At 45.6% G+C, this 18163-nt stretch overlaps 1 protein-coding gene across 2 annotated transcripts in view; it reads left to right on the top strand.

Moving 5' to 3' along the window:
* The window catches only part of USP31 (ubiquitin specific peptidase 31), a 98421-nt gene that overhangs the window by 17857 nt on the left and 62401 nt on the right, over positions 1–18163 (top strand). For both annotated transcript variants that reach the window (XM_029576035.1, XM_029576034.1), the window contains exons 3-8: positions 830–918; positions 6600–6692; positions 9329–9464; positions 12013–12157; positions 16767–16929; positions 17846–17957. In XM_029576035.1, the coding sequence (XP_029431895.1) occupies positions 830–918; positions 6600–6692; positions 9329–9464; positions 12013–12157; positions 16767–16929; positions 17846–17957 (738 nt within the window). The remainder of the gene's footprint in view (positions 1–829; positions 919–6599; positions 6693–9328; positions 9465–12012; positions 12158–16766; positions 16930–17845; positions 17958–18163) is intronic.

Here is an 18163-nt window from a genome sequence, read left to right as displayed (position 1 = left end):
CCCCAAAAAAAAAACCCCATCCCAACCCTTTAAATTAACAACCCCCACCCTCCTGACCCCCCCAAGACCTGCCGACTTAATTTACCGCACCCCCCCACCCTCCTGACCCCCCCCAAGACCTGCCAAATGTCCCTGGTGGTCCAGCGGGGGTCCAGGAGCGGTCCGGGAACGATCTCCAGGGCGTGGGCCGTCGGCTGCCAGTAATCAAAATGGCACCGACGGCCCTTTGCCCTCACTATGTCACTGGGACCGACCGCTGCTATTGGTCGGTCCCAGTGACATAGTGAGGGCAAAGGGCCGTCGGCGCCATTTTGATTACTGGCAGCCGACGGCCCACGCCCTGGAGATCGTTCCCGGACCGCTCCTGGACCCCCGCTGGACCACCAGGGACGTTTGGCAGGTCTTGGGGGAGTCGGGGGGGGGGGGGGTTGTTAGATTTTTGTTTGTTTTTTTTTATATTCGCTCCATAAGACGCACATACATTTTCCCCCCACTTTTGGGGGAAAAAAAGTGCGTCTTATGGAGCGAAAAATACGGTAAGTGCTTGTACCTATTTACTCTACTGGCAATTTAGATAGTCACCTCAGGGGGATGTAGTAAGAGCTTTTCCTCCTACGAGGTGCTGGAAGTCACTGGGGGGTATTACCCCTACTTTCTACAATTTAAAAAAAGTGGGGATTGGGCAGTAGGGCCTCTTGCTGGAAGAGTGGGGTGGTTCGGGCCCTACATATTGTAGCTTTACTCCTGTTTCTTAGGTCGTCGTTTGCAGTAATGTTGTAAATATTGAGTAATGTCGTCATGGAAATGACTCTTTGTATCATTCTTGCAGCCACCAGGAGATGATGATTTCCCCCCAGAGGGAGCACCTTCACCAATGAGTGGCACCTTTGTACAAGAGCTCTTTCAGGCCCAGTACAGGTACACATTGCAGGGCTGGAGAGACCAGGAACCTCTACCCTTCCTTGCAACCCTAAAAAAATATGAATATTTAAAACCTATGCACTGGTTGGAGTTGGTCCAGTGGCTCAGAGGCATTGCTGTGTGCTTCCATGCAGAGGATGTGGTTCGATTCTTGGGTTAGGTCTTCCAGGCCCCATTTGGGCTGGAGATGATACTGAGGCAATGTTCACAGCCCTTGGGATAGGGTCAGGGCAGGACAGGAGTGAGAGCCAGGCGCTGCTGGACTGAGGGCCACAATTGTAGGGTTCTGGAAGGAGCTGTGGTTTGTGACCCCTGGCCTGGGCTGAGCTGGGGGGAAGGAGGGGGTGTGTAAAACAGGTGAAATCCCAAGTAGTTGAAAAGGGAGGCTCGTGAGCAGCAGAAAGAAACTGCCAGGTTAAAATAAAATCAAACTGCTCTGGTTACTTGCTTATAAAAACTTTAGTGTATTTGTACATACTTAGTATACAAAGGATACTATTTGATAAAAATATATTTCCTTATCATGCTCTTAGACAGTTCAGAAATGTGGCTTTATGCCATCCTGCCAGCAGATGGAGACAGAGAACATAAACCTTTCAGTGACATCATGACTTCTAGAAGGGATGGAGCTGCACAAGCGCTTACCAGTATTTTCTATCTTCAGCAGAAGGTAGCATGTGCTGGACTGGTGCAGCAGGATTCCTTGCTCCCAGGTTTTGAGCTCCGGGCCGTTCCCGGCAGAGCAGCAATTCTTGTTCCTCTAGTAGAGCAGGCCTCTGGTCCTGGCTCCCAGGTGTGCTCTCTGACTGAGCATGTACTGGTAGATGGTTCTCAGGTTCCAGCTAGGCTTAGTTGAGCTGGGAGGTTTTTGGAGGTATCAGGAGAGGGTCTTCCAGTCAAGTCTCCTATCTGGGATCTACCACCTCTTTTTTTTTTTTTTTTGCTTTCTGAGCTTTTTCCCCTGCTTTACTTGTTCTCGTTGTCAATGTTGATAAAGTTTAAAAAAAAAAAAAAAAAGAGAAGCAAAATGGAGTTTGATGTCTTCCACAGCAGAGCCTGTGCAGGAAGCGGGTATTGGGGTGGCTGTAATGTCTTTCAGGCAGTCGGGTAAGCTCTGTTCCATGGTCAGGCAGTGGTGAATGATTTCAGCAAACCCTTGCTGTGGCCAGGTGTCACTTTTCTTTGCTGACTGTGATGGGGACTGGTTTGGAGGAACAGAAAGTCTTTGCGGTCTCGTGGCAGAGAGAGGTTGTATGTGATGATGACTTGCGTCTCTTGGGGGGTGGCCCTGCAGTGCAGAAACACAGCTCTCGCATATGCAGCAAAACGGTGGGAGAGTGCCTGCTTGCCCTCCCGTCTATGCTGGTGGGGACGGCCCTCATTTTTGATTCTGCAGGCAGCCCAGCCTTTCTTTCCTCTGTTCCTTCCCAGCTTGAAACCAAAGGTCCTCTGGTATTGGCCCCAGAAGAGGAGGTGTTCAGAGAGCCTCATCAGGGGTCTCTCCGATTCCTATGGACATTTCTTTCTTGAATTTGTATTTGTGATGCATCAGGCCATGCAAGAAGCCTGGTTGGACTTGAAGTGGGACTTTAGGGCATGAGTGGCCAGCAACCTTCTCCACGAGGAGTTTTAATGTGTAAACACTCTAAACTGGTGAGGGATGTTTTGGGCAATGACAATTTTGTTTAATAAACACATTTTCTAAAAAGAAAATCAAAACAGTATACAATAAGGCTGCCTGGGTATTCCAAGATGGCCGCACGTTGAGACGTGAGCTCCGAAGGACCTTCCTCACTCTTAAAGATATTACCTTTTGTACCGTTTGTCCTCTTCTTTTTATGGGTAAGAGGAAGGGTAAAGCCCATGCATTTCCATGTCTTGATAACGTCAATGCCAGTGGCCCTAGGGATAAACCTCTTCCCTGTATGTACCCAGATCAGTCCAGACTCCTGGGTTTTGCCTCCTTTCCAGCACATGGAGACAGAGGAAGTTTTGTAGGCACTGCCTCTTAAACTGGTGTGCCACCTGCATCTCCTCAGTATTTCTCTGTCTCCAACAGATGGAGGTGGGGACCCCAGATTTGCTCTTTTGGAAATGCTCGGGGTGTGACAGTCAGTGGTCCGTCCGGCTCCCTCCCCTTTGCCACCATTCTTCAGGGTAGTAAACTTTTTATTTCTTGTTAGTAAAGTTTATACAAAAGAAAAGAGAAACGGTGGTTGTTTTTTCTGGCGCTTGCCCCATCACTGGGGGTAGGTGGAGGCAGAGCATTTAAGCAGAGTTGGTCCCGTGGCTCCCAATCCCGTTTTTCGGTGTCTGCCGTGCAGTCAGTTGCGCCAGGCCATGCTGCGTGCGAGCCACTGCTCCGTGTGTGGGGAGCACTGCTAGTGGCTCTCTACAGCCAGGCAATGCTCCCGCTGCCTGTCTGGTGGGGAAGGCTCTTCGCAGGGATCTGTGGCAGGTCGCTGGCTGCTCTAGAGGAAGCGGCTGGCCAGTTTCTGATAAGCATGGGAATGGTGGCCATCTTGAAAACTTTCGCGGCTGTGGAGGAGAGAGCGGCAGGGGGTGGGATCTCCCATCAGCGCTGTTGCCAGCCAATTCTAACCCCAAGTAGTCGGGGGGGGGGGGGGGGGGAATCCTGATCTCCTAGAGGGGGATTTATGAGGCCCTTCTCAATTTTCTCCGGATTTTATCCTTTTATTACACAAAGCATATCTGGCCAGCAAGTTTTATTACACAAAGCATATCTGGCCAGTTGCTCCCCGAGGCGCAGGACCTCTCAGGGTCTGCCCAGAAACGCCGGGGGCCACAAGGATCTGTAAGGTCAGAGGTCCAGTGGTGCAGGGGACCGCAGATGACCTTTGCTTGGAGAAGTCCAACCAGGGGTTGCCCTCGGGGGATGGTCCTCACGGTGTCTCTCCTCCCAACAGTGGTCCGGAGGAGCCTGGGAAGATTCCTGCCATGGAAGGGGACGATCCTATTTTTGTTCACCTATTTCAGAGGAAAGAGCTGGGTCCTATGATCCTGCATGTCCTGGCGGAGTTGGGAATAGCGGTTCCGCAGGAGGAGCTGGATCAGAACACAGTGGATCCGGTCATGGCTGTTTTGAGGGGCCCAGCCGGACTTTTCAGTTCCATAGGATGGTCAAGCAATTGATGATCAGGGAGTGGGAAACTCCGGAAACTGGTCTTAAGGTTAGTAGGGCTTATGGATAAGCTTTATCCTTTGCCTGAGGAGACCCTGGAGCTCTTGAGGGTGCCGATGATGGATGCTTCCGTGTCGTTGGCTACAAAGAGAACCACCATTCTAGTAGCTGGCGTGGCAGCTCTGAAGAATCTGCAGGACAGGAAGCTCGCGGTGCACCTCAAGAAGATTTTTTAAGTTTCTGCTCTGGGCATCCATGTCGCAGTTTGCAGCAGTTTTAGTCTTCAGACATGCCTGAGATGGGTGCAGCAATTCTAGTGCCAGGCATCTCTCTCTTTTGCTCGCTGGCCATGGGACTCCGTGGCCAGCTTCCCTCACCCATCAGGGTCTCAGGGCTACTTCCTTCTCCTCTGCGACAGCAGGAGACTGCTACCAACACGTTTCTTCTCCACGGCAAGGAACGCTGCCAGCACCTGACACCCAGCGGCAGTCTAGGCACGTGTACGCCTCTCTCAGGCTCTTAAAGGGAGAATTTCCCGCGGTCCCCATCTGATGCCATCAAACAGGGACTACATAAACCTAGTCCCTGTTTGATGGCAGCCTTGCCTCTGCAACAGGTCCTTTCCTTGGAGAAGCTGGTTGCTCGATGGTCACTGTTCTTCGCCTGCTTTGATTTTGAGGTGAAATATAGACCAGTTTACAAGAACATCCATGCTGATGCCCTCTCGCAATCCTTTGAAGTGGAAGATACTCTGGAACCCCCGGGCCACATCATCGATCCAACACGAATCCTACTGGCCGCCTCCACTACTGACCCACCTGGGAAGACAGTAGTTCCACACTGCCTGCATCAGATGGTGCTAGAATGGCCACATGATTCTCATATTGCAGGTCATCCAGGTCAAGCACAGACACTGAATCTGCTTCAGCAGTTTTACTGATGGCCGCAGGTGAAGGAGGACGTTAGGGATTACGTGGACTCTTGCCCCTTTGTGCGCAACAAAAACTGATGGTAGGTTGACCTTAAGGGCTGTTACAACCTCTACTGGCCCCCAAAGAACCATGGTTTCATCTATCCACCGATTTTGTGGTAGATCTCCCCCTTTCAAACGGCTGTCGAGTCATCTAGGTGGTTATTGATCGCTTTTCCAAGATGGCTCATTTCGTGGTTCTCCCCAGTCTTCCTACTGCACCAGAATTAGCCAAGTTATTTACTATGCATATCTTTCACTTACGTGGATTACCGCAATACATCCTCTCAGATAGAGGTACACAATTCACATCAAAATATTGGCGGTCACTCTGTAAGAAATAAAACATTACATTGGATTTCACCACGGCTTACCACCCCCAAGCCAACGGCCAAACGGAGCGCACTAATCTAACACTAAAGATGTTCCTGCGAGCATTCGTCAATGAGTGCCAAGACAATTGGGCAGCTCTTTTATACTGGGCTGAATTTTTTCACAACTTCTACTTCAATGCTGCTACTGGGACCCCCCCCATTCCAACTAGTCTATGGATGTCAGCCTGATCCGTCGATGCCCCTGCCGTTGTCAGTGGCCTCCCTTGCAACCCAACTGCTCAGGAACTCCAGAACCTATGGGTTGACACTGAGTCTAAGATACAGAAGGCTGTCCTTAGAGCCAAGAAGACCGCTGATAAACATCGATGCACAGCTCCGCAACTCAAGACTGGAGACAAGGTTTGGCTAAGTACCTGATACATCCAGCTCAGGGTACCCTCTCTGAGGCTAGCACCTCGTTACATTGGACCGTTCCCCATTATCCGGCAGATAGGACTCGTCACATCAGTTACGTCTACCAGCTGCCCTAAGGATACACAATGTCTTTCACGTTTCCCTCCTAAAACCCCTGTTATCTTGGCCCAGAGCCCTTGAAGCTTTCATTAGCTGATGATCAACTGTATCAAGTAAAGGATGTCCTGGACGTCCGCCGATGGAACCGAAGGTGGGAGCATTTGGAAACGGGCTGGAGGGCAATACTTGGGAACCTGCCTCAAACATATTGGACAAAAAATTACTTAAGCAGTTTCATGCTTGTCATGCCAAGAAGCCCAAACCTCGTGGAGGGGGGCATAGAAGAGGGGGGTACTCTTGTGCTTGCTTTGCCCGGCTTTTTGGCAGACTAAATGTAAGATCTTATTAGGATTTCTTCTTGGTTGGCGGCAGATGTAGTGTGCAAGGCCTGTCTCAGCTTGTCTCCTGGAGGCAAATCTATCCAGTCAGGTTTTCAGCATTGCCACAATGAGTATGCATGAGAGAGATTTGCATGCAGAGGAAACACAATGTATGCAAATCTCTCTCATGCATTCTCATTATGGATATCCTAAAAAGCAGGCTGGTTGGGCGTTCAGGAGAGGATTGGAAAGCACTGGGCAAGAAGAGTTGGGAAGTGGGAGTTGAGTGACTGTGAATTGGCCTCTCCTTTTCTCTGTTTTCTTCTGTAGGTTTTCTTCCCTATCAGGAATGAATGCTTAATATGATTGATGCTTGAATTTTGTGTTCTCTGTTTCAGGTCTTCCCTGACGTGTCCTCACTGCCAGAAACAAAGCAACACTTTTGACCCATTTCTCTGCATATCTTTGCCCATCCCATTGCCTCATACACGGTAAGAATACATGTATTGTCATGTCATTCTCCTAATGTAAACCGTTATGATGGCAAAACCGAATATACGGTTTACAAAACATGTTAAAATAAAAATGTATGCTATCTATTTTGGCACTCTTTTTGGGTACTTGCCAGGTTCTTATGGCCTGGATTGGCCACTGTTGGAAACAGGATGCTGGGCTTGATGGACCCTTGGTCTGACCCAGTATGGCAGGTTCTTATGATGTTCTTACTGTTTTTACCCATATTGCTGCTATATATACCTAATGATAATCTCTGCTACCCTCTTACTCTAATGCTAATTACTGCTACTATACCACTATTTATACCATCTATTCCTTTGTATCACACTATTATTATTTATGCTATCTATTTTAGCACTGTTTTTACCCATATTGCTGCTATATATGCCTAATGATAATCTCTGCTACCCTCTTACTCTAATGCTAATTACTGCTACTATACCACTATTTATACCATCTATTCCTTTGTATCACACTATTATTATTTATGCTATCTATTTTAGCACTGTTTTTACCCATATTGCTGCTATACATACCTAATGATAATCTCTGCTACCCTCTTACTCTAATGCTAATTACTGCTACTATACCACTATTTATACCATCTATTCCTTTGTATCACACTATTTTTATTTATGCTATCTATTTTAGCACTGTTTTTACCCATATTGCTGCTATACATACCTAATGATAATCTCTGCTACCCTCTTACTCTAATGCTAATTACTGCTACTATACCACTATTTATACCATCTATTCCTTTGTATCACACTATTATTATTTATGCTATCTATTTTAGCACTGTTTTTACCCATATTGCTGCTATATATACCTAATGATAATCTCTGCTACCCTCTTACTCTAATGCTAATTACTGCTACTATACCACTATTTATACCATCTATTCCTTTGTATCACACTACTATTATTTATGCTATCTATTTTAGCACTGTTTTTACCCATATTGCTGCTATATATACCTAATGATAATCTCTGCTACCCTCTTACTCTAATGCTAATTACTGCTACTATACCACTATTTATACCATCTATTCCTTTGTATCACACTATTATTATTTATGCTATCTATTTTAGCACTGTCTTTACCCACGTTGCTGCTATATCATCTTATGACATTTCTCTAGGAAAGGTCTTCCTTCCCGCACCTTTCAAATTATTTGTAAACCGATGTGATATGTAAACCAAACACCAGTATATAAAAGCAAATAAATAAATGTAGCTGATGTGCTGCTTTGCCTCTCTGCATCTCACACAGTAAGAAATAGCTTGGCTATTATGGTATTGTCTATCCCTCCTCAACCTGCCTCACACATAAGAGCACTCTTGGGTAGGTTGGTATAGTCTCTCCTCTCTCCTCCAATTCATACATGGTAAGAGCACACTTGTGTAATGCAGTGCAGCCTCCTCCCCTCTCGTGGGAAGAGCACACACTTGTGTAATGCAGTGCAGTCTCCTCCTCTCTCGTGGGAAGAGCACACACTTGTGTAATGCAGTGCAGTCTCCTCCTCTCTCGTGGGAAGAGCACACACTTGTGTAATGCAGTGCAGTCTCCTCCTCTCTCGTGGGAAGAGCACACACTTGTGTAATGCAGTGGAGTTTCCCCTGCCTCTCACAACAGATTATATTCTTTTCTTAATCTTTGTGAGTAAAACTTGAAATGAAATTGATGGAGCTACACATTGAATGATTATAAATAATGACCATAATACCATGGACTTAATTGAAGTGCACAGGGAAATAGTGACTTGCTCATAGACACATGTACATGGCAAAGATAGAATGTGAGCAAAAGAGAACTGGAGTGAGACATTTTAAAATGATGAACGTGACCAGTAAAGATCCCAAAGCAAGTCAAGGTGCAGTTTTGAATATAAGCAGAAGAGGCAGGAACATGGAGCATCTTTCAGTACTAGAAGAGAGCCAGTCACCCGGGGTATCGTTCATTGTTAGATTTGAGCAGGAGAGAGCCAAGAACACTGATCATCTTTCAGTGCTAGATATATATGCAGGAGAGAGCCAGGAATATGGGGTATTGAGCAATGCTAGATGTGAGCGGGAGAGAGCCAGGAACATGGGGTATGGAGCAATGCTAGATGTGAGCGGGAGAGAGCCAGGAACATGGGGTATTGAGCAATGCTAGAAGTGAGCGGGAGAGAGCCAGGAACATGGGGTATTGAGCAATGCTAGATGTGAGCGGGAGAGAGCCAGGAACATGGGGTATTGAGCAATGCTAGATGTGAGCGGGAGAGAGCCAGGAACATGGGGTATTGAGCAATGCTAGATGTGAGCGGGAGAGAGCCAGGAACATGGGGTATTGAGCAATGCTAGATGTGAGCGGGAGAGAGCCAGGAACATGGAGCATTGAACAATGCTAGATGTGAGCGGGAGAGAGCCAGGAACATGGAGCATCTTTCAGTGCTAGATGTGAGCGGGAGAGAGCCAGGAACATGGAGCATTGAGCAGTGCTAGATGTGAGCCAACCTGGGGTATTGTTCATTGTTAGATTTGAGCTTCAGTAGCAGTGTACACATGCTCTCTAAACATGCTAGACTCATGTTTTCTCTCTCTTTCTGTTCTTGCTTTTCCACAGGCCTCTATTTATCACTGTTGTGTACCAGGGAAAGTTCTCGCACTGCATGCGCATTGGGGTGGCTGTGCCACTCTCGGGAACAGTAGCCAGGCTACGGGAAGCTGTATCAGCAGAGACAAAAATTCCAATAGATCAGGTAAGTTGTGTTCTGCATGGTGCTGTTTTAGCTGTGACTTATTAAAAAATAAAACAAGTGTTCAATAAAAAGAGAGGACCCTGTGTGCTCACTCAGGAATATTTTATGCTGAAATGTTAGCATTTTTATATATTTATTTATTAGAATTATTCCTTGCCATCCTGCTACTCCAGCCAAGATACGTGGGTTAAGACCGCCTATGTGCAGATAGAGAAAAAAGTCCTCCCAGTGACGACATTGCTGGTATACAGGAGAGTGCAATTGTCCGTGTTTCTCTGTCTCCTATAGATGGTAGCGCGTCTTCTGGCATCTCCTCCTCCCAGTGACGACATCGCTGGTATACTGGAGAGTGCAGTTGTCCATGTTTCTCTGTCTCCTATAGATGGTAGCATGTCTTCTGGCATCTCCTCCCAGTGACGACATCGCTGGTATACTGGAGAGTGCAGTTGTCCATGTTTCTCTGTCTCCTATAGATGGTAGCATGTCTTCTGGCATCTCCTCCCAGTGACTACATTGCTGGTATACAGGAGAGTGCAGTTGTCCGTGTTTCTCTGTCTCCTATAGATGGTAGCATGTCTTCTGGCATCTCCTCCCAGTGACGACATCGCTGGTATACAGGAGAGTGCAGTTGTCCGTGTTTCTCTGTCTCCTATAGATGGTAGCATGTCTTCTGGCATCTCCTCCCAGTGACGACATTGCTGGTATACTGGAGAGTGCAGTTGTCCGTGTTTCTCTGTCTCCTATAGATGGTAGCATGTCTTCTGGCATCTCCTCCCAGTGACGACATTGCTGGTATACAGGAGAGTGCAGTTGTCCGTGTTTCTCTGTCTCCTATAGATGGTAGCATGTCTTCTGGCATCTCCTCCCAGTGACGATATCGCTGGTATACTGGAGAGTGCAGTTGTCCGTGTTTCTCTGTCTCCTATAGATGGTAGCATGTCTTCTGGCATCTCCTCCCAGTGACGACATCGCTGGTATACAGGAGAGTGCAGTTGTCCGTGTTTCTCTGTCTCCTATAGATGGTAGCATGTCTTCTGGCATCTCCTCCCAGTGACGACATTGCTGGTATACAGGAGAGTGCAGTTGTCCGTGTTTCTCTGTCTCCTATAGATGGTAGCATGTCTTCTGGCATCTCCTCCCAGTGACGACATCGCTGGTATACAGGAGAGTGCAGTTGTCCATGTTTCTCTGTCTCCTATAGATGGTAGCATGTCTTCTGGCATCTCCTCCCAGTGACGACATTGCTGGTATACAGGAGAGTGCAGTTGTCCATGTTTCTCTGTCTCCTATAGATGGTAGCATGTGGATGTCAGCGGGTCCTCTCCATGCTGGTCCAGGTAGGCAGCCACCTTTAAGAATAACATTTAGAGTGGACCCACATCACTGATTACTGAATATTGTACAAAATGGTTGCTCTGTAGAATCTGACACTCCATTTCCAATTCTTTTATGGTATCTCCTTGCGTGTCCATTCCCTGTGTGGTACTAACCTGTATATCGGTGATGATTATGTCTCTTGGAGAAAGTGCTGAGAAGGGCGACCAAAATAAGTGGCATGGAACGGCTGCCCTATAAGGAAAAGCTGAGGAAGTTAAGGCTGTTCAGTTTTGAGAAGAGATGACTGAAGGGGAGATACAATAAAGGTCTACAAAATCATGTAAGAATTGAACAAGTTAATGTAAATCGGTTATTTACTCTCTCAGATAATAGAAGGACTAGGGGGGCACTCCATGAAGTCAGCAAGTAGCTCATTTATAACAAATCAAAGAAAATTCTTTTCACTCAGCGCATAGTTGAGCTCTAGAATTCATTGCCAGAGGATGTGGTTACAGCAGTTAGTGTAACTGGGTTTAAAAAAGGTTTGGATAAGTTCCTAGAGGAAAAAGCCATAAACTGCTGTTTATTAATAAACTTGAGATTTATTTAATGTTTGGGAACTTGCCAGGTTCTTATGGCCTGGATTGGCCACTGTTGGGAGACAGGATGCTGGGCTTGATGGACCCTTGGTCTGATCCAGTATGGCATGTTCTTATGTAGTTCTCTATCCGTCTAGTAGTAGGCAGTGATAACCCACGCATCTGGACTGGTGTAGCAGGATTCCAGGAAAGGAAATTCAGATTAGACTAAATGTTCTTATTTAATTAGATTTCTAATTTCCAAAGAGCTCTGAGCTTTGTACAGTAATAAACACACGATACATCACAGAACAATAAAAAACCTCTAAACTATTAAAAAAAAAGCATAAATAAGAGAATCACTGCAGAGCATCAAATCTTTAGCTTAAATCTCTTTAATATAAACCTCGCTTTACAGTGTTCCTGATCAGTAAGTAGTCATCAGTTAATCTCAATTCATTGGTAAGTGTTGCACAGTTATCTGCAGCGTGGTATTGAGGGGACGTTAGCTTGGGCGTTCTTGCTGCCTGTGTGCACAGTCGTTTGGATATAAGAAAACACATTTTCTGCCTTTGTTTAGCCGTATGCTCTTTGCTGGGCCTATGGAAGATTCAGGGGGAATCAATGTTCTTCTTTTCCTTCCTCTTTCCTAGATAGTATTAACTGAAATGTATTTCGACGGCTTCCACCGCTCCTTCAGTGACATGGACGACCTGGACACTGTCCATGAAAGTGATTGCATCTTTGCTTTTGAAACTCCAGAAATCTTTCGCCCTGAAGGGATCCTCAGTCAGAGAGGTGAATGCTCATTGCAGGGGGTGTGGGGGGGGGGGGGGATCCTTAATCTCTTAGGTCTTGTTTGTTGGAGATGAAGCTATTTTGAGATATTTGGTTGGGCCTCATGATTCCTTTCAGCATTTACGGACCCATGCTGCCTCGCATTATGTCTTACTTGTCTGTAGCAAGCTTTTAGGAGCAGCCCAGTGGTTAGAGCAGTGGACTACAACCCAGGGAAACCAAGGTTCAAATCCCGCTGTTTCTCCTTGTGACCCTGGGCAAGTCACTTAACCCTCCGTTGCCTCAGGTAGAAAATTAGATTGTAAGCCCGCTGGGGATAGGGAAATACCTACAGTACCTGAATGTAATCCACTTTGATGTACACTTTGACGTGTCGAAACGCGACCTATAAAAAAAAACCCTAAATAAATAATGTCAGGTTTCATTTGAGTTTCTTACCGTATGATCTTATGATGGTCCTTTGCTCTGACCCAGTGTGGCATTTCTTAGGTTCTTATAGGTCCATCTTCTGCACAGTTTGACTGGCTCAGTTCGGACTTAGCAGGTCAAATGGCAGGATTCTCAAATCCCACTGTGCTTTTTATCCAGCTAAAATGTTATCCTGCTGACTTGGGGGTAGAGTGGGATGGCTGCGGGGCAGACTCAGCTAATTAAGGACCTGATTCACTAAGGGATTTTCCCAGAGACACAGAATGGGAGAAAGCCGTAATGAATCGGGCCCTGAGTTTCAGCATTTTCCGGCTGTTCCTGTACATACCCAGATCAATCCAGGCAAGTGGGTTTATGCATCCCCACCAGCGGATGGAGGCAGAGAACAAAACTTTGAGGCGCTGCTGCATATCAGAGGGTACCACCTGCACTCCCTCAATATTTCTCAGTCTCCAGCAGATGGCCCTGAAGTCTGGAAAAGAAAAATATTTTTTAGGAGTTGGACTTTCGATGCTGGCTCCTGTGTGGACCATCCCTCAGGTGGAGCAGGGCGACTGCAGGGTTGGAAACCCCTGCCTGGTGCTTGCCCTGGTTAGCCAGATGTTCTGATAGCCAGGGGACTGGCTCCCTCAGAACCTTCAATGTCCCCTCCTGAGGATTCACCTTCTTGTCAGGGAATTTGTTGCCAGAGGATGTGGTTAGTGCAGTTAGTGTAGCTGGGTTTAAAAAAGATTTGGATAAGTTCTTGGAGGAGAAGCCCATTAACAGCTATTAATCAAGCTGACTTAGGGAATAGCCACTGCTATTAATTGCATCAGTAGCATGGGATCTTCTTAGTGTTTGGGTACTTGCCAGGTCCTTCTGGCCTGGATTGGCCACTGTTGGAAACAGGATCCTGGGCTTGATGGACCCTTGGTCTGATCCAGTGTGGCATGTTCTTTACAATACCTGGAAAGGCTAAGAGAAGTTGGGAAAGTAATCAGGAAAGCAAATAGAAGAAAAATTAACAAATACGGTAAAACGGAACGATGCTTTTTTAGTTATTCTAATGAAAGGACATGCAAAAGTGGCATTGTGAGATTCTGAGCTGAAAGTAGGTATATGTAGAGGCTGATGGAAAAACAGAATTGCAAATATTTATGTTCATTGTTAACTAAGGAAGACTCAGAAGTAGTACCACAGAAAGTGGGGACACACAGGATTGGAAATGAGGTAAATCTCAGACAATTTTCAGAAAAGTGTATTTTTGAGGAACTATCTAAACTAAGAGAGAAAGCAGTAGGACTGGATGGGATACATCGAGAGTAGTAAGGGAACTTAGAGAAGTTTGGGCTGACCTCAGTGCTTCTAGAGTCTGGAATAGTTCTGGAGGATTAGCGACAAGCAGATGTGGAAGTAAGGAAGCTGGTTAGTCTGACCTCTGTGGTAAGTAAATTAATGGAATGGCAATGCAGTTTGCCTGTACGTACCCGGATCAGTCCAGATTGCTGAGTTTTGCCTCCCTTCCAGCAGATGGAGACAGAGGAAAAACTTGAAGAGCACCCCCTCTTAACGTGTGTGCCACCTGCATCTCTTCAGTATTTCTCTGTCTCCAGCAGATGGTGGTGCAAATGACCATTTCTTCACTAAAAAAAAAAAAAAAAGATGAAAGTTGAATCCGCCAATTCGGCAAGTATGTCTGTCCTAGAACCTTAATTTGATGCTAAAGGTTTTATGTGAGGCTCCTTTTGAACCTCTTAGGAAGGCAACCTTGAAGGATCTCACTCTGAAAGCGGTGTTTTTGGTAGCGGAGGGTATCGGAGCTTCAAGCCCTGTCATACAGGGAGCTTTTTTTGCGCATATCCGACTCGGGACTGTCACTGAACGGTTCCCTCCTTTTTGCTCAAGGTTGCCTCAGCGTTTCACCTGAATCAGTCGGTGGACCTCCCGGCCTTTCTGAACCTCGAGCCAGATGCGCCTCGCGCTAAGGAGTTGGGGCGTCTGGATGTTAAGAGGGTTCTATTGCAGTATCTGGCGGTCACGAATGCCTTTAGTGTTTCAGATCATGTGTTTGTCTTGTGGAGCGGCGCTAAGAAGGGTCACAGGGCTTCTGAAGTGAGCATAGCCCGTTGCTTGAAGGAGGCCATCGCTTCAGCTTACGTTGGTAGCGGCCGGCCTGTTCCTGATGGATTGAAGGCACATTCGACTCCTCCTCAAGCGGCTTCCTGGAAGTATGCGCACACTTTTGCTCAGCACTACCGATTGGACGTCCAGGCACCGGAAGTCAGCGATTTTGGGAGCAGTGTTATCTGAGCGGGACTCTCAAGGTCCCACCCTATTTAGGGAAGCTTTGGTACATCCCAGCAGTCTGGACTGATCCGGGTACGTACAGGGAGAGGAAAATTGGTTCTTACCTGCTAATTTTCGTTCCTGTAGTACCACGGATCAGTCCAGATGCCTTCCCAGTTAAGGGGTTAACAATCAGTATTTGCTTGAGAGTCCGCTCTGTTTTTTCATTGTTAAGAGAGAAGAAGGCTACAGGTTTATCCTTGTCCTGGATTTATCCTGCGATCCATTTTTTTTGAGAAGTTCGTATTTTTTGTGATTTCCTGTTCATACTTTGCTTGATCTACTATATATATATATATATATATATAAATATATATATATATATTTATATATATATATATATATATATATATATATATATATATATATATATAACTATATATATATATATATTTATATATATATATATATATATATATATATAAATATAATGTTCTGCTTTGGTAATGTTCATACTGAAGAGATACAGGTGCCACACCAGGTTAAGAGGGGGTGCTCTTCAAGTTTTTTTCTGTCTCCATCTGCTGGAAGGGAGGCAAACCCCAGCAGTCTGGACTGATCCGTGGTACTACAGGAACGAAAATTAGCAGGTAAGATCCAATTTTCTTTTCTGGAATCAAGTGGATTATAAGATCTGAGGTAGCATGGCTTTACCAGAGGGAAGGTCTTGTCGGATGAATGTGATCAGTTTCTTTCACTGGGTGACCAGAGAGTTGGATCATGTGAGAGTAATAGATGTAGTGTACTTGGATTTCATTAAGGACTTTGATATAGTTCCACATAGTTGACTCTTAAATAAACGGAGTGCCCTTGATATGGGCCTATGGGGACTGACTGGGTTAGAAACTGGTTGAGTGGGAGACAACAAAGGGTTGTGATAAATTGGAATTCACTTCAAGAAGATGGGTGTTACTAGTGGTATGCTGGAGGGATTGGTGCGTGGACCATGTTTTTTTTTTCAATATTTTCATAAGCTATTGTTGCAAAAGAACTATAGGGAAAGGTTTATCTTTTTGCAGATATCAAAATCTTCAACAGGATAGATGCCTGGGAAGGTATGAAAAAATATGAGGAGGGATCTAGCGAAACTTGAGGAATGATCTAGAGTCTGGCAGTTAAGATTCAGTGCTAAAAAATGCAGAGTCGTGTATTTGGGCTGTAGAAACCCGAGGGAGTGGTGCAGTATGGGGTGAAATTCTTCATGCATAAATCGAGAGTGGCTCTATGGGTGATTGTATCCGATGATCTCATGGTGGCCAAACATGTGGATAAAGCGACAGGTAAAGTCAGAAAGCTGCTTGGCTGCATAGGGAGAGGAATGGTCAGCAGAATAGAGAGGTGATATTGCCCCTGTATAGGTCCCTGGTGAGACCTCCTGTGTACAATTCTGGAGACCGAAACCTTGAAAAAGATGTAAATTGGATGGTGTTGGTCCAGAGCGTAGCTACTAAAATTGTCGGCGGTCTTCATCATAAAGCATATGGGGATAGAATTAAAGATGTAAACATGTATACAGTAGAGGAAAGATGAGATGGGGAGATATGACATTTCCAGGCAATGGAGAGAGGTCTCTTGAAACGGAAAGGAGGCTCTTGAATGAGGGGATATGTGATGAGGGTGAAAGGGGGTAGACTCAGGAGTAATCTAAGGAAATATTCAACTACTGTTGTATTTAATATAATGTGTATACAATTTATAGCAATTATTTTTTGTATAGTTTATATATTTTGCATAGTTTGCGCTCGTAATTTCCCGGGGTGTAAAAAGGAGCAGTTGCCAGAGACTCTCCATTGGGAGCAATTAGGAGAGATGTGCTGCCTGTGATCCTGTATTACTTTCTCTCCCAATCTAGGAATCTGTGTGAACAATAACCAGAACCGTTTGTCCCAGGGGGCTGAGCCCCTCCACACATCTCCCTACCTCCGCAATCAGGAACTCTCCAACAGACCGGTGATCCGGGAGAGGATCATCCTGCTAGTGTGCAACCGGGCCTGCACTGGACAGCAGGGGAAAAGGTAAGCCAGCTCTAGCATTCAGATATGAGCTCTAGCCACACAACCCTGGACTATTCTCTCCCAGGCTTTGCATACTCTGGTTTGTTTATTAGATTTTATATACCGTCACTAAGGGCCCATCATACCTGTTCACAACAAGAGTAAAAACATCATGTTTAATCTAAAATACATCATAATTAACCTAAAAGCAATTAGCTAAAATCAAATCTAAAAACATATATGAGATACAAACCTACAATTCCTTCATAACATCTTAAAACTATTGGCTGCTACTCAAAACATAAAGTAATGGTTAAAACAAGCAAAGAACAGTTAACAAGTTCATCACTTATCTCTCCAAGCAAGCGAGCTGTCATCAAAGTGCAAGAAACAGTAAAAGGCTTGAATAAACCTCACTAAAAAGCCATGTTTTGAGGTCTCAAACTGTTTAAAATTAGACTCCGGGAGCGAATTCCAAATTTTAGGCCCTGCTAATGACAAAGCTCGCTCTCTCGCCTGATTCAAGTGGGCTGATGCACAGATGGTAAAGTTAATAAACTTTGTTGGCAGAACGCAGGTTTCTTTGGGGCACGTGTAATTTAATGGCAGCGTTCAGCCAATCAGACTGTTCACTATAAATTAACTTATGCAAAAAATACAGATTGATTTAAATTTAACCGGGATTCAATTGGCAGCCAATGTAAATTAATTAGTATTGGGGCGATGTTTTCACTTTTCTTTGTCAGTTAAAATTCTTGCAGCCACATTCTGCAAGACTTGAAGTGGGTAAACCTAACAGAAGTGAGTTACAGTAGTCCAAGCTACCGAATAAAAGTGCTTGGAGTACTGATCCAGAAAGGGTTTCAGGCGCCTCTGGCTTCTGTTCTGTAGAAAGTATTATCTCCAAAGCCCTATTAACTGTTCTACAAACTCCCAGGTTTGGGCAGCCATTTGCACTGCACCTGGAGAAGGGGATCACATGGGAAGTGTTGCAGAGAGAAATTCTGGAAAAGCTGCGGTGTGTCCTGCGGCCCAGCATGTGCATGCAGGTAGGCATTTCTGGTGATGTGGGCTGATGTATATTCTACCTCTCTGGTAGTTTTGTGTCTAGGAACGTTGAGGGATGGCTCTCAGAGACTACCTAACATTGACACTGGATCCTTGATGCTATGCTAGGATCGGGTTATGTGCTTCTGTTCATGGGTTTGTCTTGTGACCATGTAGAATCTTTTGTTCCAGGGGCTGGATAAATTCT

Source organism: Rhinatrema bivittatum, chromosome 14 (assembly GCF_901001135.1).
Source record: "Rhinatrema bivittatum chromosome 14, aRhiBiv1.1, whole genome shotgun sequence".
In the NCBI taxonomy this organism is placed as follows: domain Eukaryota; kingdom Metazoa; phylum Chordata; class Amphibia; order Gymnophiona; family Rhinatrematidae; genus Rhinatrema; species Rhinatrema bivittatum.
The sequence above is the reverse complement of the archived record's forward strand: the minus strand, read 5'-3'. Positions and strand labels throughout refer to the sequence as shown.